The 26758-nt window shown below is 31.8% G+C and overlaps 1 protein-coding gene across 5 annotated transcripts in view; it reads right to left on the bottom strand.

The window, feature by feature from the left end:
- Positions 1–24374, bottom strand: part of LOC141397780 (rho guanine nucleotide exchange factor 10-like protein) — a 316226-nt gene extending 291852 nt beyond the window's left edge. The window contains exon 1 of one of the 5 annotated variants that reach the window (XM_073974502.1): positions 23664–24374. Coding sequence is in view for 1 of the 5 variants with exons in the window: in XM_073974498.1 (XP_073830599.1) it covers positions 22467–22468 (2 nt within the window). In the remaining 4 variants the exon portion in view is untranslated. Of the gene's footprint in view, positions 1–22165 lie in introns of all 5 variants that reach the window. The other 4 variants (XM_073974503.1, XM_073974500.1, XM_073974498.1 and 1 more) reach the window with 4 other exon arrangements.
- Positions 24375–26758: the final 2384 nt, after the last annotated feature.

The raw sequence follows: 26758 nt of genomic DNA, 5'->3' as shown, positions 1-26758 counted from the left end.
AAATTTACTATTCAGCAGCTAAATACCATTTCATTTATAGAAAATGTATTATTCAATAGCTGAATAGCGTTTTCTTTATATAAGTATTACTATTTAACGGTTGAATATCATTTTTACAGAACATTTATTGTGCAGCAGGCGAGTAGCATTTTATTTATGGAAAAATTACTGTTTAGCAGCTGAATATAATTTTCTTTACAGAAAATTTTTTATCCAGTTGCTGAATATCATTTTATTTGCAAAAAATTTACTATTCAGCAGCTGAATTACATTTTCTGTTTAGAAAACTTACTATTCAGCAACTGAATAGCATTTGCTTTATAGAAAACTTATTATTCGCTATCTGAGTAGCATATTCTTCATAGAAAATTGCTACAAAGCAGCTGAATAACATTTCATGTATAAAAAATTTTCTATTCAGCTGCTGCATACCATTTTTTTACTATAGAAAATGTACTTTTCAACAGTTGAATGTTTTTTATTGTATAAAAAATTAATTCCTTAATCTAAATAATTTATTTTAATTGACACATCCCACTTCAGTTCAATTTAATTTCAAAAACACTTTCACCCTCCATAATTTATGACACCAACACTGTCAGTTATTTAATTGCGTATATTTAAACACTTAATGATGCTTGGTAGTCAGTCCTCTGAAAAAAAGCCCGCATCATCATTAACAACGCCATAAAACGTATGGACAAAACTGTCTGTACTTAAATGATAAATTTACATTATTAATTAAGAACTTTACAGAAGGAAAAAAATAACAACACACACATAGTCACAAAAATGTATTAAATTACACACATGTTCAGAATGGACTTAACAAATGTGAACTAAACATAACATAAAAACTAAAAAAAAAAACTAATTAAAAAATCTTTTGCAAAATATGACGGTTTTTTTTCTCGACAACACAATGTCAAATTCTAAAGTTACAGCGTTGCATTTTCGATGACATAGGCTTTTTGTAAAGAGCTGTCAGCTGATATGTCACTAAGCAATGCAATGACATGTGGGACAAGTAAAGGTTAGCAGCAGATAGAGTACCAGGAATCAATGATGCTGTCAAGTGTCGGTGAATAATGAAAAATGATGATGTTTGTTCCCCCCCCCCCCCCTTTCATGGCTAAATGGTAATGAGTTCCCCCCTGAAAAACACTGTTGTTTTTTCGAAAGCCGATTTGTTAAGGAAAAATGTGCCATGTAAATTTGAGGCTCTTGGCGATGACACAGCGACAATGGTGTTAATGAAGAAGCTTTACGCCATAGAGCCCGCAAAACGTTTAAGACCAAAAGGCTACAAGAAAAAAATGTGTAATCACATTTACCGAAAAATTTGTGAATGAATTTTCATGTTGTTGTGGATGGATGAATGTTTTTGTTGTTAACCTTGAATATAACACCAATTTGTGTAATAAACCCATGAAGAAGAAGAGGTGGACGACGATGAGCATCATGATGGTTGGAGTTGGGTATTGCAGCATCAAAACAAACATTTTAAACGTTGTAATTTTCTACAAAGCAACAACAAATACAAACATTGCAATAGTAAGCTACTACAACAACAGCCCAGCAATTAAATTGCATATGCAGTTGATTGCTGTTTTTGTTGTTGCTGCATGGCTGTCACTAATGTCAGGTCTAATATTACCACGTCAAAAAAGATTACGGTTTTGTTGTTATACGATGTGCCAGTTGTTGCAATGCAATAAACGAAAAAACACAACATCAAAATAACCCAATGCTTGTATGTAGGTAGGGCTGGCAGGGAATACTTTAATCTTAGCTTGAAGCACCAGCCAGCACACGAACAACAACAAGACCATAAATGTAATTATGATAACATTAGATTATTTGTTTTGAATTTGTTTTTTTATTTTTATTTTGTTTTAATTCCAACCATCCAGCCGCCTAGATGATGCTTTTATAAACAAATTATATGCTTGATGTTTTTGTTACAAATTTGAATAGGCCGCGCAGTATTTGGTAATCGAACAAGAGACATCAATATCAACATCAACATCATCATGGAAATTGTAATTGTTGGCGTCATCGTCTAATGTCTGATGATGTTGACGTTTTTGACCCTTGTCAAAATGTTATGAATGAGGAGCATCGATTTCATTTGGTAATAAATCTTATTATACATCTCACACTTAAATAATGTTGAGCGAAGTGGAAAAAATTGGTTGGGGACAGAAAATAATAATAATCGCTCATGAAAATTAAATTCTAATTTTGTCCCAATTTTTTTTTTGTGTTGGGATTTAGGTCGATCTTAAGCCGCAGACGTCTTATTGCAAAACACTTGAGAGGGCACTTAAGTTGCATGTAACCATCCAAACAGACAAAGGTCATTTGGCATGAATGGGGGGAATTAAGATTGCATAAAAAGAGTTTTTTTGGATTAGGCTAAGTGAAGTTATGCAACAACAGATACATATTACAAAGAATGCATTAAAAGTAAATGGATAACAATTTCATGGTCGCAATTCAAAACTTAAAGAGAAGTCCATTCAACTGCTGCATTGAAAATTCCTAAAAATAAAAAAAAGAAAATTTTATCAAATTTTCTATAAAGATAATACTATTCAGCAACTGAATTGTAAATTTTCTATAAAGAAAATAATATTCAGCAGCTGAATAGGAAATTTACTATAAAGGAAATAATATTCAGCAGTTGAAAGCAAATTTTCTATGTAGAAAATACAATTCCACAGCTGAATAGTAAATTTCCTATGAAGCAAATACTATTCAGCAGCTGAATAGTAAATTTTTTATTAAGGAAATACTATTCAGCGGCTGAATATTACATTTAGTACAAAGCAAATGCTATTCAGCAGCTGAATAGTAAATTTGCTATTAGGAAAATCCTATTCAGCAGCTGAATAGTAAATTTCCTATAAAGAAAATACTATTCAGCAACTGAAAATCAAATTTTTCATACAGAAAATTTTATTCAGCAGCAAAAAATCAAATTGTCTATAAAGAAAATATTATTCAGCAGCTCAATAGTAAATTTTCTATTAAGAAAATTCTATTCAGCAGCTGAATATTACATTTACTAGAAAGAAAATGCTATTCAGCAGCTCAATACAAAATTTTATAAACAGAAAATACTATTCAGCGGCTGAATAGTAAATTTTCTATACAGAAAATACTATTCAGCAGCTGAATAGTAAGTTTTTTATACAGAAAATACGATTCAGGAGCTGGAGAGTAAATTGTCTATACAGAAAATACTATTCGGCAGCTGCAGGGTAAATTTTCTATAAAGAAAATACTGTTCAGCAGGTGAATAGTAAATTGTCTATGAATAAATTAATCGTAAATTGTCTATACCGAAAATACTATTCACCAGCTGAATATTACATTTACTACAAAGAAAATAATATTCAGCAGCTGATTATTACATTTACTACAAAGAAAATACTATTCAGCAGCTGAATATTAGGTTTTCTTTACAGAAAATACTACTCAGTAGCTGAATAGTAAGTTTCTATACAAAAAATACTATTCAGGAGCTGGAGACTAAATTTTCTATACAGAAAATACTATTCAGCAGCTGCAGAGTGAATTTTCTATAAAGAAAATACTATTAAGCGGCTGAATATTACATTTACTACAAAGAAAATACTATTCAGCAACTGAATACTACATTTACTACAAAGAAAATACTATTCAGCAGCTGAATATTAAGTTTTCTATACAGAAAATACTATTCAGCAGCTGCAGGGTAAATTTTCTATAAAGAAAATACTATTCAGCAGCTGAATAGTGAATTTTCTATACCGAAAATACTCTTCAGCAGCTGAATATTAAGTTTTCTACACAGAAAATACTATTCAGTAGCTGAATAGTAAGTTTTCTTTCAAGAAAATACTATTCAGCAGCTGAATAGTAAGTTTTCTTTCAAGAAAATACTATTCAGCAGCTGAATAGTAAGTTTTCTTTCAAGAAAATACTATTCAGCTGCTGAATAGTAAATTTTCTAAAGAGAAAATACTATTCAGCAGCTGAATAATAATTTTCTATAATGAAAATTTTATTCAGCAGCTGAATAGTAAATATTCTATTGTGAAAATACCATTCAGCGGCTGAATAGTTAATTTTCTTTTAAGAAAATACTATTCAGAAGCTGAAAATAATATTTTCTATAATTTTTAAAATTTCTTTAAAGAAACTACTAATCAGCAGCTGAATAGTATATTCACTACAAAGAAAATGCTATTCAGCAGCTGAATAGTAAATTTTCTAAAGAGAAAATACTATTCAGCAGCTGAATAACTAATTTTCTTTAATGAAAATTCTATTCAGCAGCTGAATAGTAAATTGTCCATGAAGAAAGTACTATTAAGCAGCTGAATCGTACATTTTCTATGCCGAAAATGCTATTCAGCAGCTGAAGAATGAATTTTCTATAAAGAAGATACTATTCAGAAGCTGAAAATAATATATTCTATAATTTCTAAAATTTCTTTAAAGAAACTACTAATCAGCAGCTGAATAGTATATTCACTACAAAAAAATGCTATTCGGCAGTTGAATAGTAAATTTTCTCAAGAGAAAATACTATTCAGCAGCTGAATAACTAATTTTCTTTAATGAAAATTCTATTCAGCAGCTGAATAGTAAATTGTCTATGAAGAAAGTACTATTAAGCAGCTGAATCGTACATTTTCTATGCCGAAAATACTATTCAGCTGCTGAATATCAAGTTTTCTATACAGAAAATACGAATCAGCAGCTGAATAGTAAGTTTTCTATACAGAAAATACAAATCAGCAACTGAATAGTAAGTTTTCTATACAGAAAATACAAATCAGCAACTGAATAGTAAGTTTTCTATACAGAAAATACTATTCAGCTGCTGAATAGTAAGTTTTCTATATAGAAAATGCTATTCAGCTGCTGAATAGTACATTTTCTGTCAAGAAAATACTATTCAGCAGGTAGATAGCAAATTTTTATATAAAGAAATTATTATTCAACAGCTAAATAGTAAATTATCTATAAAGAAACTACTATTCAGAAGCTGAATAGTACATTTTCTATAAATGAAATAATATTCAGCAGCTGAATAGTAAATTTTCTATAAAGCAAATACTATTCAGCAGCTGAATTGTAAAAGTCTAATAAAGAAACTACTATTCAGCAGCTGAATTGTAAATGTCTAATAAAGAAACTACTATTCAGCAGCAGAATAGTACATTTTCTATAAGAAAAATACTATTTAGCAGTTGAATAGTAAATGTCTAATAAAGAAACTACTATTCAGCAGCTGAATAGTACATTTTCTATAGGAAAATACTATTCAGCAGCTGAATAGTAAATTTTCGATAAACAAAATAATATTCAGCAGCTGAATATCAAATGTTCTATAAAGAAATTACTATTCAGCAGCTGAATAGTACATTTTCTATAAGGAAAATACTATTCAGCAGCTGAATTGTAAAAGTCTAATAAAGAAACTTCTATTCAGCAGCTGAATTGTAAATGTCTAATAAAGAAACTACTATTCAGCAGCTGAATAGTAAATTTTCGATAAACAAAATAATATTCAGCAGCTGAATATCAAATGTTCTATAAAGAAATTACTATTCAGCAGCTGAATAGTACATTTTCTATAAGGAAAATACTATCCAGCAGCTGAATAGTACATTTTCTATAAGGAAAATACTATTCAGCAGCTGAATATTACATTTTCTATAAGGAAAATACTATTCAGTAACTAAATAGAAATATATCTGTACAAAATTGACTGTTCAGCAGATGAATAGAAAATTCTCTATAGAAAATTTACTATTCATTAGCTGAATATAAATTTCCGTACAATATCTCTTTGACAATAACGATTTTGGAAAGGTTTAGAAATATAAATTTCTTTCAAAAATAGCACACAAAAATTTGTCATAAATTCACCCCATATCTTGTCCATCTTTCAAGGAGAAGGAGAAGAACATCAAAGCGTAGCACCATCACAGCATGTGTGTGTCTGACTGTCTGCACATGCAGCACGACCCTTTTAAATAATTTGTCATTTTTTGTTATTAAAATTAAAACAAACATATGTTTTTGTTTACATTTTTTTGTTTATCTAAAAATAATTTTTGTGCATATTAAGGTAATTGATGTTTAGCCTGAGCTATCCCCCCACCACCACCGCCGCCGTCACCACAAACAACCAAGAAATGGTCCACAACCTGATGCACAGATAGATATTTATATAGTTGGGTAGTTTGTTTCTTCTATTTGACAACATATTACCGTTGGGTTTTCTATTTACCAAAGGTTTTAGTTTGGAAATAGAAATTTCCCTTTAGAAGAGATGATGAAGAAGAAAGAAAAACAAACAAGACAAGACGCCTAAAATGATGGGGTTTGAGTTTTCCCCCCTCATCTCTTTCTCTAACAAATATTTAAGAAGTATACAACAAATTAATCATATCGTAATGTACAACACGATAGATAGGTCGTCTAAGTAGAAGAAAAAGAATGGGCGGACAGACAAATAACACACGTTGTTGTTTTTTTTTGGGAGGTAATTCTGTATTTGTTGGGTTTATTACATGCCAAGGCGGTAAATGGCCGTCCGCCGCCCAAAAAAAAAAGCAGCATCAGCAGTATTTATCTTAAAAATCGATTGTTTTTTCTTCTTCGTCTTCTGTATTTAAATCGATTTTAGAAATTTTTGGGACTTTTTGTTTTGGTTTTAAAACCAACTTGTATTTCACTTTCACTTAACGCCGCCTGCCTTTAACATTACATGGAAGGTTGTTGTTTTTTGGTGGGTAAGTTTGCGCGTGTGGGTATTTATTTGTTTGATGTATGTAGTAATTGGGATGGGGTCACAAAAGTCCCTTGTTGGGGTTTTTTGGTTTTTTATCTACCGCTTCTCGGGGGACCCTATACATACAATCAATGAGAAAAAATATTTAAGCTAATAAACCGTGAAGTTCTGTATTTTTTTATTGAGGAAAATTTCTTTTCTTAGGAATTTAATTTTGTCATCAGTGTCAATGAGCCGATCATGATGATGATGATGATGAAGATTTGTCATTGTATTTTTCCCTTTCCCTTTCATTACATTGGACTTTCTACTGGAACCTGCTCCATCTTTCTTGTTTTTGGTTTTTTGTCATCATCATCTTGTCATGACTTTGAGTTCAATCGAATTGTTGTGTTTTTTCTTTTGGTATTACTTCTTTGATGTGTTTTCCGCTCTTGTCATTGACGTTGTTGGCAAAGGGAGTTGTCGTAGTCTTCTTTTAGTCCTCATGCTACTCCTTCAGTTTTTGTTTTACAAACAGTTTGTTTACTTTTCTTTGGATGGAAAAGAAATATAAACAAAACATCCGCCACATATGACTCCACGGTGTGATGTAAAAAGTTGTGGTAGCCTAATATTATTTAACTTTTGCCTTTCTAAAACAAAAATTCGAAACATTTCTTCTCCTTATGCCGACCATCATATTCCTTTCCCTTCGCTTTGTTTATTTTAATTTGAAAAAACTTTTAGCTGTTGTCAGTGTCAAAAAAAAAACTTTATTCTTTTTTGTCGGTCTTGGGGAAACTTGGAAAACATCTCAATGTATAGCACATGTGTTGGAAAATATTTATTAATATTTTCCGTTTTGATAGCCATTTGTTTATAAGTTTAGTCTAAACGCTAATGCATTTGTCGTCATTTCGTTGCGACAAAGGCCTAATTATTTCTTGGAATTGAATTCTTTAAAATGTAATTTTAGTCCATTATACCTACATTAAACAATTTCGTTATATGATGATTATTCCAAAACGTGTACCGATATAGAGTACGTAGTATATCCGTGCAAATGCTAAGACAAAAAATTGGCCAATTGCAAAAGGACTCCAGAATGAGTTAGATCCACAGCAGCAATTTGCTCGTTATAATGCAATAAGTTTATGCATCATTCTTTTGTTTTATGTGCAACGATCTCAAGTACTCCTTCTTCAAAAATAAGAGTCGGTGTCAGCTATAAATTGAGAAAATACCAAGAGTAGAATCTGCTCGATATCGAGCGTATTTTACAGCCACTCGAAAACCAGCAAAGCATATGCGCTCTTATTCGTGTGGCATAGAAAATAGAGTATACTCTATTTATTTTTCTATTCGCAGGAAAGAGAGTTCACTCTCTACTCGAATTCGAGGCAGCATTTCGGAGCTCTGGTTAGTTGTGTTCAACCTGTTGGGATCAACTGCAATGATTTTTGACAATACAACAAGCGTGAAAAGCAGCTAAAAGACAGACATTAAAGTTTGACTGCAACAAATTGTCGAAGAGAAAGGTCACGCCGCACCCAAGTTCAGCATCATGTGCTGGATCGCGTTCTTCGCTTTGCCATGGTGGATGAGCTCCATAGATCGACTAAATCACCAAACATCAAGAACTTCGTAGTGAAATATTTGAATTAATTATACTAAACATCAAGAAACAGCCGGCTGTAGAGTAAACATGATGTATATCTTAGATGGCATCACTGAGAGAAATGAGATCCCTTTTGTTAAGTTTAAGCAGATCTGAAACATCTGCAATAAATGCCGGAATTCTCTTGTTCTTCTTGCGTTTATTCTGATGTCTGAAATTTGGAAAAAGGTTGCGTAAAATCTCTTCATTAATTTCTAATGGTAAAACTGAGATAAGGAAACAGACGGCGGCAGAGACGACATTAAGATTCTCTATCGTCACATCACTGAGCGAATTAAGATCGCTTTAGTGAAGTTTATTATTATAATTATTTGTTCCTTTTTACTCCAATGGGGAGCATAGGGCCACACCAAACTTATTCCATTCTAATCAATTTATTGCTAAATGCTTGATTTCACTCCAGCTTCGTCCCATTCTCGCTACGTCTCTCTCAACAGACCTTCTCCATGTATTTGCAGTTGTGTCCTTCCGTAGGGTATGACCTATCCATTTCCGTTTTCGTCGCCTTACTTCTAGTCTAACCGGTTCCTGTTTAGTTTCCCGCCACAATGAAATGTTCGATAAGGAATTGTGCCAGAATAGGCCCATTATTCTGCGCCGCCACCTGTTTATGAACACTTGCAGCGATTTAATCAGGTTTAACCAGATCCCAAACATCTGCAAGGCACGCCACAATTTTTGTGTCATTTTACCGTTTTTTGCGTTGATTCTGTTGCCTGAAACCCGAAACAGGTTGCGTAAAATCTGTTTACTCATTTCTTACTAGACCAATGATTACTAGACAATTGTTCCGCTCTGAAAAGACCAGCACTTTTGTTACTGCATATGTAGCCTTTGTTGAGTCAGTTAATAATTTTTTGAATACGCAATTGATACACAGAAAAAAAATTCAAAAATTCAAGAATTTTACATATTTTCGTTCGTGATGTAGTTTTTTCATACTGTACAGGTACCTCAAATAAGATACATGTGCAGTTCCTTATATGTAAGATTTTCATGAGATGCAAAATCACTTTCATATTTTTCCCTACATTCCCATTATTTGCTCTCATATTTCCTCTCTTGTTAGGTAAATGCTCTCAACTTTATTCTCTTTTTCTTTTGAATGGTCTCATCGTCTCTCCACCACATTGACAATGTATCAACAAACCACAACACGACCCCACCATCGTCTCACCATCACATTGAGATTATATCAACAAACCACAACAACACACAACCTGACTGAAATACAAATAAACGCTTTACGCTAAGCTACCACTGCCGCGACGCGTCGCTACAACTGATAAACCAAACAACTACAGTGCGATTGGTGTCGAAAAAACAAGGTGATTGGCTGTACGATATAGTTCGCATCTAAAATTTTTTTTAATTTCCTTAATATAAATGCAACATCTAATATCTAATCTGATCTATCTGATAGACTTAGCATGTAAGTACATATGGTTGATATTGTTCTGCTATGCTCTCAAGACGATAACAACTACATTGCAAATCATTAGATGAAACGGTAAATTACTATAGCTTTGTTGCAGAACTAAAAAGTTTTTACATTTTTTGCGACTTTTACACATTTTACCCGAAAAACCGTTCCCGTACACAAAAAAGTTGTAAAATGTTTACTTCTCTTTAAACAAAAATGGCGCTGAATGACGCTCTCTTTAAAAACTTTTTACTCGGCAAATTTGAGCGCGTAAAAAATAGTAACATTGATGCCAGCGTCTGATTGGCTGGTACGCTGACTTTGACATTTGTTGTAAAATGTTCACTTCTCTTTAAACAAAAATGGCGCTAAACGACGCTCTCTTTAAAAACTTTTTACTCGGCAAATTTGAGTGTGTAAAAAATAGTAACATTGATGCCGGCGTCTGATTGGCTGGTACGCTGACTTTGACATTTGTTCCAGCTGTTTTGACGTTTTTTTTTTCATTTTTGCGTTCCCGAACTTTTTGAAAAAAACTTTTGTGTGGCAACAATTTTTCTCTCTTTTACGAGCTTTACTATTAAAAAGTACGGGAACAAAGCTAATAATACAAAATAAGAGCATTAATAAAAAGCAGCAAAATTTGTCTCTAGTTTGGTTGGTGGTGTGTGGTGGTTGTTAGTTAATAAAAACAAAACAACTCGCCAAAATAGTTTTTTTTTGCTTTATGAAAGGCGTTCATGAAATGCAGAAATTTGAAGTTTGGCAAGACTTTATGAACACTATTCCTAAAATGCAGTATTTTTTCTGTGTATGAAACACAAATTAGATACTCATTCATGAATTATAATTTTTTAGTATACTAAAAACACATCCAAGTTTTATTAAATACTCATTCACGAATTATAATTTTTCTGTATACAGAAAACACATTCAGTTTCAAATTACATAAGACATTACTTTCGAACTCACGAAAATATCCAAAACGATCTACATTCCTCTTGTGTTTTTCTAAAGTTTTTAAGATTTCACTCAGAATTCCTAACGATTTGTCGGAAAGTTCTATCGAATTTATCATCTGACAAACAGACGAGATCGGACAGTTTGCTTTCCTGGAACCATTCGCTTTATTAAACAACATATTAAAAAAAATGGAACAGTAAAAATCATTCCTAAAGGTTCAGAAGAATACATTGTTAGGATGACACTCTTCTTGTGATTGGTTTTTAACTTCATCACTGATATTGTAATATTCAAGTGCTTCAACAGCTTTGGATAATTTCCAATCCAATATCACTCAACGACCAACTCTATATGTTGATCACTGGGAAAATATTGATAAAGTTTATGATGATTTGCCTAAATGAATCAAATATTAAAAAATAAAAAAAGAACTTTATTCGAATTTAAATTCGAATTGTCTTGATGAAACATGCCATAAATATTTGCCACTGGTTGTTTTATAACGTCCATTTTAGCAAATAAAACTAATCACCAATCAACTAAAAAATGTGTGTTCTTTGTGGTCATTAAAAACTGGGTAATATTTACACAGAATATCGAACAATGGCTATGAAACAATGCCAGCAAGACACTTGCTCAAATAAAAGCGTGTATCTGACCGGCTGATATACATAAGTGCAAACATGTTTACTATATTATCTTTTATATTCAAAATGACGAGAATTGTAAATTTATCGTAAGCAAAGGAAAAAAAAAGTGTCAGGGCATTAAAGACGAAAATACACTGGTAGTGGAGTTGAATTGTAAAAAAATACATCAGAATATCTAAATAATTATTTAATATTATTGAATATTTGTACAGAGTGATGACAATAATAGCAATATTTCATTTTGCACATTTCAGACATAGAAACTGCATTAGGAATATAATGAAAAAATATGGGACAAAGTTTGAATAATCATCATTTTATATCATGGTAGAACAATATAAGGTAACAGCAATACCCAGCTGACTGAACTGGGTTGTAATGTTAGTGTCAATTTAATTTTTTTTTTTGAGGAAAAAAAATATTTCATTCTGAAAACAGACTTCTTCATATGCCGCACACTAAAACACCGCATATAGAGGCGGTACAACATTTAATATGTGTGGTATTTTGTTAAATTTGAAAAAAAAAATAATACGCTATTAAACATGTGTTTCTTTGATTTCGAAAACAAAAGATTGAAACTGCTTCTCCTTTTTTTAATGAATTTCCTGCGACCCCAAACATTTTTACAAGAATTCTACTTTCTGTGAGCAATTATGCATTTCGTGGAATGATATGGAAACATTCAAATTGATAATGTAACTATTTTTCATTCATGATTTCCTTCATTCATGATTTCTTCAACGAATTTACTGCGACCTCAAACATTTTTGCAAGAATTCTACTTTCTGTGAGCAATTACACATTTCGTGGAATGATATGGAAACATTCATGTTGAAAATGTAACCATTTTTCATTCATGTTTTCCAAAATATTCAACAAATGTGAAAAATTATTATTTTTTTTTAAATTCCAATAATTTATAGACATTTCCTTATTTTGTTTACATTTTCCGGTGACACTAACATTACAAACAAAAACAAATTTCTATGTGGCTGTTTTTGAGTTGTATTTGTTGTAGTATTTACTTTACCTTCTTTGTTCTACCATGATGTTATATGTTTTTAATGGTATATATAGATGTAAAAGAAAATTATCATAAATTAATGACTAAATGAATCACATTACATAGGGGACTTGAAATCCACCTTCACCGACCGTAACCTGATTACTTAGAACACTTTTCATGGTTTTCACTTAGCACGTGGTAATATTGTAAAAAAAATTATCACAAATATTTATACAATTTTCGTACTAAATTTGATAAAAAAAAGTTGTAGAAAATTAATCAAATGAAGACAAAAAGTCTTACGCGTGCTTTAAAAACTACATGTGGCTGGAAGATGATTGGAGTTAAAGCAACGTAACAGAATTTGGTAAATTCACGTAATTTCACATAACTATTCTTTTTGATAAGTAAAGAAAGTAATTTCACTTCTTTCTTTTTAATCATAGGCGAGATACATAGGAGGGAATAATAAAAATGCAAATAAAAAGTATGCAACACACACATAAAATGGTAGCTGAAGTTACGTCTTTGAACGAAGATTTCTATATAACTGACATTATTAAGTTTAAGTGATATTTCTATCAAAAACAAATATAAGAAATCCCCTTCAATAAGTCTCTCAAGTTCAAAAACACCTTCTTGACCTTTGTTAAATAAATTGAATCTGCAACGGAAGTATGCCCATCTTCTGTGTAATTTCTTTGCAAAGTTTTACTACCTAGATTTCCTTAAACTATTTTGCATACCTAAATCCATCATACAATAAATGTGATGACATCAAACTCACTTCAATTGCCATGCTTGCTGCCTTTGTCTGTAATACCTTATGAACCTCATTTAACGTCCAATTCAAAGAGTCCATAGAAGAAGAAGAAAAAAATGGTGTTAAAGATGCTAAGCTATTCATGCGATAACTTTTATCTATCTATCCATCCATTCTCTTTTACAATTTTCAAGATGCGAAAAAAAAGTTCTTCAGACTAAAGTGGGGTTTCTTTTGTTGGTTCTTCAGTTCATCACTTCTTTTCTTCTTCTTCCTATTTTATGTAATACTAAAGATTCTTGAAGTTTATCTACTTCTTATTGTTTGTGAACAATTTTTTCATTAACAGCTCTCTTCTTTTTTTCATCTTCCTTTGGGTTCATAGAAATTGTTGTTGTGATACCTTTGTAAAATGCAGAGAAAGCATATATACATAAATCTTATGTTTATTTTTGAAATTTCCAAGAATATGTGCAAATTATTTGGAAACTGCTTAGATTCACTGTGTGAAATTTTGTATCCATTCACCTGTTATTTTAGTGCTTTTTTTCATGAAGTAAAATGAATGGAGAGAAAGAGCTTTTTGCCTAATTGCCCATTAAATTAATTAGAAAATTTTTGTTTCAAATTCTAGAAAAAAAAACATTTTTTAATTAAATTCACTCACACAATTTTGTTTCATGGTGGCTGGCCCCCATGTGAAGTAAAAAATTATGCTGGCTAGTAGTTTTTCACTCTGAGGTGTGTGTGTTCTTTGATAAATATTTTGCTTTTTAGAAATCATGATTTTCAATGTGTATTAAAATTCGCTCATCATTAAAACAAAAACATATTGATGAATAAATAATGAATCAAAGAGAAGAAGAAAATATTCATCAGAATGAAATGTTATCCATTTTTGTATAATTTCAGAAACACGTTTTTCGTTAAAGAATCAGTTTTTGTTGTTTGGAGCAAATGAACTCATTCATTCAATTTTTACATATGCCCGGATTCTTGACATTTAATATATTAATTATGTCTACCCTTCAGTTTTACTCAATAAAAAATAAAAACAAAGATAATTAAAAAACTGTCCGCGAGAAACAGTTCGCTACAAAGCAAAGTTATTTTTTTTTTAATTTTAACAATTTTGATTAAAAATAAATAATTAATAATTTGCTCGTGAAAGGCAAACCAAATACATATTCGAAAAATAAAAGCATATGCAACAATGCGATAGTGTACAACATGTAGCCTAAAATCATGCAGCATTCATGAATTTATTTTGGAGGATTATCAATAAAGCAATATCATCGCATTTAGCATAAAAGCCAAGGTAAATGTTGTTTGGAAATACATTTGTTATAATCCAATTATAATACGTTGAACCTGGATTATCCGTAATGAACGGATAATAGAGTAACACTGTTCTTCATATATATTTTAATCAAAAAAATATGCGTTCTTGCAATTATTCATAAATTAGAACAAATATTTGTTTGTAATCAGTCCCAAACATAACATATGTTTGGGTCCTGCAAACAAATATATGTTTGGGTGCAAACAAATACAAACCCAAAAGCCACAAAACCCAACACATGCACCAGTGGGCGCTTTCTGGGAGCGTAAATTTAAATGTGAACCACATTGAAATGTATGCTCACTTGCTCTCAGTAAGCGCCCACTGGCTATCTCAAACATATACACACATTTATAAATGGTGGTGGTTTATTGAAAGGCATAGAAAAAAGCAAAAGCAACAACAAACACATAGGTACATAAAAGATTCCAAGAAAATAGATAACAGCCTTTAACAAAAGAAAAAGTGAATGAAATAATTTATAAACAGTCACACTTTTGAAAAGAAAAAATTATATACAAACATCGTTGAACGCTTCTCCTTAGTTTTGAGCAAATAAAACACATCTTCCTAAAATTTGAAATCATCAGCGGGAAATAGGCATCTAGAATCAAATGATTACATAATGTAATAAATATGTGCATCCATATTTCAAATATACATATGTATGTATTTATATGAAAAATGTATTGATGTAATTACCAATATTAAATGCGATTTCTTTCTTATCCAATAAAATATCCCCATTTATCTTTTTGATTCAATTATAAAATGTATTGGGCATTTAATTTACTAAAAATCAGTATTTCTTTAAGAAAAGACTCACTATTATTCACTCACTTTACCGTCCTTACTCAACGATTGTATTTAGAGAACTGCAGAAACAAGAACATATTAACACCATTGTTTTCTTTTCCTCTTCGCTTGCTACGTTGGTTATTACGTCTCCTATTACACACAGCTCTTTATTATAAAACAGCATTCCACAGCCGCGAGAGCCCTATTGTTACTCTCTTTGACAAAAATCCTATTTCGACCCATTAAAAAATGTTCTAACATAAAAATATGTTGGTACTCAAACAACTAAAATTGATATATGTATGTTAAAATTGTTTGGACATAAACAAATTATGTTTGGATCCAAACATATATTTGTTTGCAATCAGTCCTAATTGGATGCAAACCTATTTCTAAAATATATTTTTTTGTATGAATTTAATGTAAAGTTTAAAAAATTAAAATGTTCTAAAATAATTCATTTGCGCATTGGTTTTGTCCATTGACATTTGGTGGGATTATAAAGATTTTCAGGGTTAATCGGTGTAAAATAATTAAAAAAAATTCTGTGTTTTCCTTTCCAGGATAATGGAGATAATGGATCCTGAAATTACATCTGAAATTACTCAAACTAAAGAAGTAATGTGACAGGCCAAAAATAGAGACCGCTGGAAATGAGAGAAGACTTATTAAAGAAATCAATGAGAGACTGCAAAATCATAAAATTTACTCTCCCAATCCAAAAGGATTTTGAGACTATGTTTGTTAGGGAAAAGGTCAGAAAATACTACATAATCACAATTCGTCACGAGTATGGCGACACATTAAGAATACTTATGCATTTAATAAAAATTCAAAAACAGATGTAAAATAATCTATTGATCCACCGGTAAATCTTCCATAGAGAGAGCTCATTTGTGGAATATGGATGAGTTTTGAATGGTTCAGCTGCGTCACCAACACTAAGTTTCAACAGACTCCAAATATTGTAAACTTTGGTGGCGTCAAAGTTGGAGTTTCGAAATATTAATTGGGTTCAACTGGGGCCAATAATATGACGTCAATCATAAAAGAGTGGCGGGGTTTTTTTTTATTGGACATGTTCTGAATTATAAATGAAAAAAATCTGAATTTCAATTGAAACCTTCTGGATTTCAATGGGAATTTCTGAATTTCAAATAAAAACATAAGGAATACCAGTTGATGTGTTCTGAATTCAAAATGGAAATTCTGAATTTCAATTGAAATGTCCTGAATTTAAAATGAAAATTCTAAATTTCAATTGAAATTTTCTGAAATTAAATTGAATTGACTTCTTACATAATCATCATAAACATGCTAAATCATATCTCTTAATGTTACAAATAAATAGCATAACTAAGTAGAGAAGGAAATATGTTCCTAAACTCTTTATAGTTAAGTATTCACCACTGTAAAAGAACTAGATATGTTATTGATTGAATAAATAAATAATAAATAAAAACACTATAAAAAATAAATTGAATTGACTGATTTTCAAATGGAGTTTCTGAATTTCAAATAAAATATCTGGGGGCATATTCTGTAACTTTTTAACAACTTTACTCATTGTTTATTTTACAAAAATTTCATTTGTTTGTTTTGTAGTTGTTACAAAAGCAAAAGAAATTTTAACAACTTTTGAATCGATAAAAGTTACAGAATATAGTAGTGTCCATCTAAATCCTCTAATCTCTTTAGAGATCGCACTTTCTGAGATAAGGCTTTACATTTTTGCATACAGTAATCCAAGTTTTTCTGGTCAAAATTGTTAAAAAAAATTGTTTAATGAAATTCGTAGGATTTCTAGCGGGTTTTGGAGCGACATTGCCATTTTTATTTTTACAAAAAGTTTTGATTTAGCTACACATATCTGGGAGATATGACCTATTGAAACAGGTGTAAAATTTAAAACAAAAAATCAATTTTTGGAAACCTATTTTCCATAGGCCATAACTTCTGAAGTGAAACAACTTGATTTTGAAAGAGTGGATGTTTATCTTCACAGTTTTGATAGAATTTTTCCACAACAATTGGAAAACCATGTCTTGAAACGTTGCTTTTTTATAAGACCTCGCCCGTGGAATTCATCTGGTCATCGTTTTCGTAACCTGGCCGAATATCGAAATGCAAATGGAAGCGTTTGAAGAATGTCGTTTTCGGTAATATCTCTGATTCTCTTAGTGGGAATCGCTTTCGATAGAACTGACGATTATCTTTATAGCGATTTCGATGGAAAATTTTCAAAAACAAAAATGAAAAAAAAAAAAGATATCACGAAACTACATTTTCATAGGACCTCTGCTGTACCGTTATAGTTGAACTCATGTTGTAATATTTTGAAATAACCTGGCTCCGAATTGAACGATGTGAACATACATCACGCAGTCTTTATATGAGAAATATTACTACTTATTTTTACGACATCGCTTCAAACTTCTATTAGTGGCAATAAAGCAATCAGTGTAAATTGTTTTGTTTGATTCAAGGTCAAAATCAAATGACTTTTGTCTTATTAGAATTAAGAGCATGATTATTTTACCGGCCCTATTAACTGCAAAGTCATGTTTTATTTGACTCTGTCATCAATGCTACCGACCTACAGGCCTAAAATCGCAGATATTAAACATAATTGCTATTTAGGGTATTGAAATCGAATGATTTTTTGTCTTATTAGAAGTAAAAGCCAGTTTGATAAAGGGCCACCAATATCGCTTATAACTGCAGCATCATATTCCATTTGACCTTTTAAGATAATGTCGTGTGGTAATATGAATGTAAAATAACTGTTGGCATAACTCTGTAGTCACACGGTGTAAATTTTGCTTAAGCAAGTTTTGAGTTTTTGGTGTATAGTGTAGAAGAGATTACTGAAGAGGAAACTTTCTTCTAGAGCATGTAGTCTTTGAGTAAGTTCACCTCGTTCTTTGGTTTGTGGGCTAAGGATGATCTGTATCGTGGTGCCCGAGACATAAATACATTAAACTTTTAGATCTCGAATGGATAATTTTTTCGATTTTTAATTCAGAATTTTTATGAATAATTAAAAAAACTCAACTATTTAATTTCTATCACTTGGAGTTCTCTGGTTGCTACAATGGTGTTTGCAAGATATAAAAAATACAATTGAACGAAGTCGCAACTAATCGAAGTTGGACAATCTTGTTCACGGAGTGGATCGACCTTTCTAGTTCAGTTTCACAAAAAGAACTAGTTCCTTAATATAGTTCCGTATTTCCAAGAACGAAATACTTCAACGAATCTGTCCCTATCATCGTTATTTTCCTTCGGTCCGAGAACGAAATAGTTCAATAAATCCTGCGCAACAAAATTTCCAATTAAGATATAGTCTAGAAATGACATTTTAAAATTATTTGGTGTGAAACTCCATATTCGTTTCACCACATATTAAGGAGTTCCACATGGCTGGAATTATCTCAAACAAATGTCTCCAGTATAAATGAAAAGTTTAAAACCCTTCCGCGTGGAACTCCATATTCTGGGAAGGAAATTCTCCATTCACAACGTTGTTTTCTATCGCAAAATTTCAACACTAAAGGTGCCATCAGATCATCTGTTTTTCATATGTTCTGTATCTGTTTTTCAGATCTGTAAGTTCTACTCGTCGTGTGATACATAAAAATTTTTTTGGATGAATCAAAATGAGGTGACAACACATGTGAACATACACTGGTGGCCAAAACTAAAGCAACTGAAGTTGCAAAGAGAATAAATGATCTGTAACTTTTATAAAAATAAACATATCGTAAAAGCTCTTTCTGTTTTAAATTAGGTATTTTAGTCACATAAAAAAAAACACACAAAAAAGAAAACATAAATGCAAAATTCATTTTGAAGAAAAAATAATATATGGAAAACTAAATTGACCCTATTTTTGCTTGGTCAAAACTAAAGCAACTTTTTAACTTTTTATTTTAAAATAAGTAAATTTGGCTACTAGTCGATAGCATAACCATTATTTTTGATAACGGCTGCACACCTACGGAGCATTGAATCAATAAGACGCTCAATTTGATCTTTGGATATACTATTCCAGGCATCCTGAATCCTTTGGAAAATGTTGTGTTTGTTTGTTTCCGAATCTCTCTTGATTTCCCTGTCTACGATACTCCAAAGGTTTTCTATGGGGTTAAGATTAGGTGATTGTGCTGGCCATGACAAAACCCTGTTTTTCGACTCCCGCAACCAATCTTTGACAAGTTTTGATGCATGTTTGGGGCCATTGTCATGCTGAAACACCCAAACAAGCGGCATATTTCCCTCAGCGAATGAAAGCATCACGTTTACCAACACATCTTTGTAAACAAAACGATCCATAAATTCCTTTATTTCATGGATAGGCCCAAGTCCATAAAACGAAAAACAGCCCCACACCATTACCGACCCTCCTCCATGCTTGACAGTACCCTTGCAATACTGCGGCTTGAGTCTTTCATTTGTTGGCCTTTTGACCGTAAAATTTTTCGTGTCTGAGCCTTTAATATTAAACTTAGGGGTAGTTTACACTATATGTAAATGTCATATGACACGAAATAAAAACATTCCATATCTACCCACGCAGGCAATGTGGAGACGTAATTTTATTACATTTTTGCTGGTGTGGACGCACAAAGTAAATGGCGTAAGGAAAATCCCAAATATTGCACATATTAGCGACTATATGATGATGGAAAATTTCATGTCATATGACATTTACATGTAGTGTAAACTACCCCTTAGACTCATCCGAGAACGAAATATTTCTCCACTGAGCCGGATTCCAATTGATATGTTCGTTTGCAAAAGCCAACCTGGCTTTCCGATTCTTTTCAGATATAAATGGATTTTTTGGATGGCTTCCGGGAATGCAGACCAGCTGCCCCAGCTCGTCTACGCACTAATCTCAATTCAACTCTTAAATGGTTTTTTTTTTTATTTCTTTCACAATTTGTTGATCAGTGCGGACTGAAGTTTTTGACGGCCTTCCTCCGTGGTGGTCCAGTTGCATAAAAACGCCTTATAATACGAGAAATCACCGATATTTTTATGGAGTATTTCTCCGAAATCATTTTCTGTGACAAATTACGTGCTCTATTCTCGTTTGTAAACATAAATGGAACAGCTGTTTTGTTTGTTTGGCAAAGCTGTTCTTTACATCCTCAGGTTGAGTTTTTGAGTTACCGACAAAAATCGGTAACATTAAAAAGCAAAATTATGAATGAAAAGTATCAATAAAAGTTGGCACCACAGTTGCTATTGGTAGGATTTCGCAACAGCTTTATTTTGGATGTTAATTTACCGAAAATTTTCGTTAATTACCGAAATAATAGGCATTTTGATTTTGCCGATATTTGTCGGTAACTCGAATAATGAGTTACGGAATTCCACGACAGGTATGATAGAAAAAATCATAAACTGTATGTAAAATGACAATTTTGTTGTAGATATGAATTTACATGTGAATATACATTCGCAAAAAAGCAGATGGTCTGATGGCAACTTTAGTAAGGACCTTCACATGGCTGGAATGGTCTCGCAATTAAGGGGTGAGTACTAGGGTTATGACTTTTTGAAATTTTTCCTCAAAAATGATTTCCTGTAGCAGGGATGAATGAACTTTTGCCTATTAATCACTATGCTATCGTTTATTTCATTGAAATATAAAAAAAGTTCACGCACAAATCGATTTTAAAAAAATTATTTTTGAAAAAATATATAAAATGAAAAAAAAAATTTTCAAAAAATTATTTTTTGTTGCACGAATGAATAAATATAAGCCTACTAATAACCATAATAACGTTTATTTCATTGAAATATTAAAAAAACTAGCGAAAAAAGTCAATTTGGAAAAATTTTAAATTTTTTGTTAAAAAATTATGTTTTTGAATAAAAGCGTTTACGACATTTTTTAGATTCTCAGAATTGAAGAAAAATAGTGAGAAATAAATTTTATGTCATTTTAATTATCTCATGTGGCTCTAAAGTTTATTTTCAATTATATATCTGTTTTCAGTGACTTCAAAAAAATGTCCATAATTTTGATAAATTCAAATTTTAAAATCATTTTGTGCGTGAGGTTTTTCCACCGAATCACCTTATAACTAAGATTTTATGTAATCTTATGGCAAAACTCATCACGCTATGATACAGGGATATGAGGTTGTAAAAAAGTCATAACCCTAGTGAGTACATAAGCTGCCTTGCCGGCTTACCTTACTTGCTTCTGATAAAAGAATAAAAAAGAAAAGGGCAACCCAGTTCGAAATTTGCTCGGCCCTTTTTATTATTTTATTTTTATTATGTCAGAAATTAAGCAGGAAAACAAGGCAATCAGGCAAGGCAGCTTATGTACGCAGGCCCTTACGTATCCAGTATAGCATCGTTTTGTTAGGCCCATAACTTTATAAGACTTTGTGGGTCCACATAAAATGGGTCCAGTGTCAATATTTTAATACCTTACAAACTTGTGAAATGAATCAAAATAAAAATACTTTGTGGCAAAGTAATGTAGGGTATCAAAGAGAATGTTGCCGTATAAAATCAGAAAATGTTGAATTTATATTTTTTTAAATAAAAACAAAAACAATGACCATCATCATAATCACCATCACACACAACACATAAAAGTAGACAAATATGAAAATAAGAAGTATTAAAAATTCTTCTTCTTATAGGAGAGAAATGAATACGAAGAAGACCACCGTTTGTTCTTCGTTCTTTTTGTTTGTTATTGAGACAACAACAAAAATGCAACAAAAACATACCGATAATAAAATTTTATATCCACAATAACGGCTATGCTCTGTGTGACGACGACGAGACAACGACTCGTGGTGTTGAGCTGGGCTTTCAAAAAAAGCTGGAATGGAGTTTTGTTACTACTGCTGGGGCTTGTTCGATGTGAGATAACCGAATAAAATAGCAGCAAGCTAAAGAAGCTCTTAGAATAGTGATGATGATAAAATCCGTAAAAAATAGAATGGTGGTGGAGTTGTCTGAGGGGTTGGGGAGGTTAGACACCTTCTCATAGAATATACACTTTTTTTTAAAAGAATATTCACTCACATTCACTTTAAAGTACTTTGAAGCACACTTTGATTTTTGTGGGTATTTTTTTTTTATTTTGTGTGCAGAGCTTATTTTTTTTCTTTTAAATGATTATTAAAGTACCTTTTTTATATAACTTGATATTTTTGGGGGGAGCTGCTGCAGCTTATCGCACACTAACTCTTTGTTCTTGGCAATTGCATTGAATGGTGTTCAAGGGGAAGAGGGAGACTTGCACACAATGTTTCGTCGTATAAGAAGTCCGCAAACTCAAGTTTGGTTCTTTTTCTTTTTTGTGGTTTTTATGTTTGTTAGTTTTGTCTTACAGCTGCGGGTACTTTAAGGAAACCACCACCACCAAGTCAACAATACACTGATACAAAAATGCAACACTTTTGACTTAAGTCACTTTGGTTTTTTGTTGAAAACCCATTTATGTTTCTTAGGTTTGCTTAAATTGGGCTTGATTGAAGTTCTTTTTCAGCTGGATATGTTTCGTTTTTTGGTTACTTTATTTTTGGTCTTCCTTTTACTTGGATTTCCTGGAACACCGTTTGTCTTTCTTTTTCAGTTAATTTTAATAAAAAATGAGTTTTGAAGTTATTTTTGTTTTTCGGAGGAGTCTCTTTGCTTCCACACAAAAATCTTATTAGGAATAAAGGTATGATCGGTTGGTTGGTAGGTTTGGTCCGCCTTGTTGTATTTTTTGTGGTTTGCCTTTGGCGTTTGGTAGTGAATATTTAATTTTCTGATGACGATGATGGTTGGCTGCCAGTATCCACAAAATTTAGCTCCTTTTGAATGTTCTTATCGTTGATTTGTTTTTTTTTTCTGTTAAAAATTACTGGGTGTCACTAAACTTTTGATTTGTTGCTTTCATATTGAAGCTGATAGTTTAAATATTCCAAACACGTCCTTAAATTGTTGTTCATGTTATGTGGAATAGATGTGGGCAATACAAAAAAATGTGTGTTAATCCCTTGTAAATCACATGTAAATGTAAAGATTAATGGGTAATCCAAAAACAACAATAATAATCTCATGTAAATATATTGTTTTTTTTTTTTTTTTGTTAAACAAATTTCAATCACACTTTTCTATGGAATTTTTCGTTTATAACAACAAAACAAGCCGCTAATATTCCAGGAATATTCCTCACTAGAGAATGGCTTGAAAAATTCAATATGCTTTACGTTACACTTTGGAAGATCATACCTTTTATTTATTTTTTATTTTCTCAATTTTTCACGTTGGTTCACTGTTTTTGTATTCCAAATTTTGCAACTAACACTTTTGGTTTTTAATTTTTATTAATATTCATTTTATTTTATTTATTTTTGCAAACGATTCTGGAAGTACTGGGTTGACTTCTTTTTTATTTAAACAAAGCAAATTTTTTAAAAGATTGCATTCCTTTTACAATTTTTTTCACACTTTGCAAAGCAACAGGCTGGCTAGCGGCAAAAATTCACTCACGCATCAAGGTTTTGGAATTCACTTTTTACGTCGTCACTTTTTACTGCACTGCACTTTGCTTTTATTTCATCTTCAATTCTCATTCACTCTCTAATTAATGATTTAGATTAAATCTCTCACTTTGTTTTCTTTTTTTAAATTACATTCCTTTGTTTCATATATTACAAGCGCAAAAAACATGTTTTACTTTCAATTTATTGTAGGTAGGTAGGTATTTCACATTTCACATAAGCAAAAAAATTAAATACGTTTCTTTTTTGATTCTTCTTCTTTACTTTTCTAAATATTTCATTTGTTATATTTTTGTATTCTCTGTTATTTTTGTTGTGTGTTTTATTTTTATTATTCACTTGTGTATTTCGTTATAATAAATTTCTTGCTTTATTTTTATCTTTTTCATTCATCCGCGTTCAACCATCGTTTCTATTGCAGGTCTGTTAAAAACTGTTCGAAGTGTAGCAATTCACATTGAGTGGTGGGCTGGTGTTGTTGCCGCCACTCAGTTGGTTTGGTTTGTTGTGGTGAGTTTTGGAACCCTTGTTGTTTGTTGCCCAGCGTGGTGAGTATATTAGTTCAGTTTTTGAGAGAGCGTGAGAGTAAAATGTTGCGGAACAATGTTGCTGCAGAACACGTTGATTTTAATAGGGTGACCATTATCGTTTAAATGTTAAGCAATGGAATATTGTGATTTTTCGAAATTTTTTTGATAACTTATCTGCCAATTGGCATTAATTTTTAAGGAATATTTGTGAATGTAGTAGATCTAAAGCTCTAAGGGATTTTGGGTTCTCAGGCCATTTTTTTTAATCGTACCAAAGCACGATTGGGCCAATGACAGGTTTTTGAGGCAAAAAATCACAGAGGCAAGCTAGACCTTAAAAATTTCGTGCAGATGTTTATAATCGGCCTAGAAACTAATCCGAAATTTGGTTGATATCGGTTCATATATAGATATGGCTCTCATATATATTCGCCTGATTTCGGGTAATTGATGGACCACACACGAAAATTCTGCCCAATTATGATTGTGATGATTTTTGGAATATGTGGCGGAATTCGGACTGGAAATAAGTTTGCCAAGTTTTTTTTGAATTCGGTTAAAATTTGGATATAACTCCCATATATATTTTCGCCCGAATTGAGGTATTTGGTGCAACAAACACGCAATTTCTGTCCAATTTCGATGAAATTTGAAACGTGTGACAGGATTCGGTCTGGAAATATGTTTGCCAAATTATATTGAAATCGGTTCAGATTTGGATAAAGCTCCCATATATACATATTTTCGCCCTACTTAAGGTATTTGGTGTAAAAAAACAGGCAAATTCTGTCCAATTTCGATGGAATTTAAAATGTGTGACGGAATTAGGTCTAGAAAAAAGTATGCCAAATTATATCGAAATCGGTTCAGATTTGGATATAGCTCCCATATATATTTTCATCCGATTTAAGGTATTTCGTGCAGCAATCACGCTATATATGTCCAATTGTGATGAATTTTAAAGTGTCTGAAGGAATCTAGAAAACATTATTGAGACATCATATTGAGATCGTCTCAGATTTGGATATATCGTTCATAAATTTTCTCTGTCGAAGTTAATTGTTTTCTCATTTTAGTTGGTTGATACCGAACTTCCTTGAGAACATAGTTTGTATATTTTTGTCTTTTGACAAATTAGCCGAAACAGAGGCGGCATGAATGAATCAAGAGCTTGGTATTGTTGCCGTGTTCATAGGAGACTTCCGAAGCAAGTTTTCTTACTTCACTATAATCCACATCAGGGTGCCCTCTCTTCTTTGTATCATTGCCTTGTTCTAGCCTAAATACTGTGTCGCTAGCTAACCATAAGCTTATTTTTTTTTAACTCCCGTCACGAAGTTGTCTTTGACACCTCGATTAAATTTCGCACAAATCCAGTCTAAAACGTTTAGCATTTCGCTGATTTTCCAACCAAAGATTAAAAATACCCAAATTTTTAAGTATTACGAAATCTGGAAATATTTTTTTTTTATTCGCAAGTATACGCAAAATTTCTTTTCAAAATCTGTTAGCCGGCATTGTCCCCTCTCACCAGATATGTACATATTTTTACGAGAATACACCCCGATACCGAAAGTTCTACTCCATAGAATATAGGTACGATGCCACAGACTACATCGAAAAACATAACTTACTGACACAACAAATTATTGACGGCATCTAACATTACATTTACATTTTTAATAGTAATCTTTATTTTTCACACTATCACCCGTATTTTCAATTTTTAAAAAATATATAATATCAACTGATCAGGTTTTGGAGCCAAAATATTTAAATTGTTTAATTACAACTGAATGTCAGAAATAAACGGAATGAAAATTATGATTCTTTGGCAGCTTGGTATGTCGCCGGTGGCCGTTGCCAGTTCCTAATTATTTGGTTTTGGAGGTTTGAAAGTGTTAAGAATATAATTCCGTTATTATTTGATTTCAATCACTGACTTGAAAAAAAGACTTTTTGCCTCAAAAACCGGCCATTGACCCCATCGAGCAAACGTATGATTGAGAATGCAAGTGGTTTTGTGTATTTCTGGGTATTGCCGCCCCATGGCTGGGGAGACATCACCTCATTTTAGATATTTTGTAAATTCTCAAAAATAATATTTAAAAACAAAATTCTAAACATTTATACTTATTATGAGGATTAGGGCTATAACCAAAAAAATACCACCACATAGCCGTGTAGAGCATGGAAAACTACTATGAAATACGGTGTCAATTTTTCTCTATCGCGAAAAAAGTTTCCGCACCAAATGCATGGAAGTTCAGAAATGCATTTTTTAATTTTATCT

Source organism: Musca autumnalis, unplaced genomic scaffold (assembly GCF_047663935.1).
Source record: "Musca autumnalis isolate F117 unplaced genomic scaffold, ASM4766393v1 scaffold_3, whole genome shotgun sequence".
Taxonomy (NCBI): Eukaryota; Metazoa; Arthropoda; class Insecta; order Diptera; family Muscidae; genus Musca; species Musca autumnalis.
The sequence above is the reverse complement of the archived record's forward strand: the minus strand, read 5'-3'. Positions and strand labels throughout refer to the sequence as shown.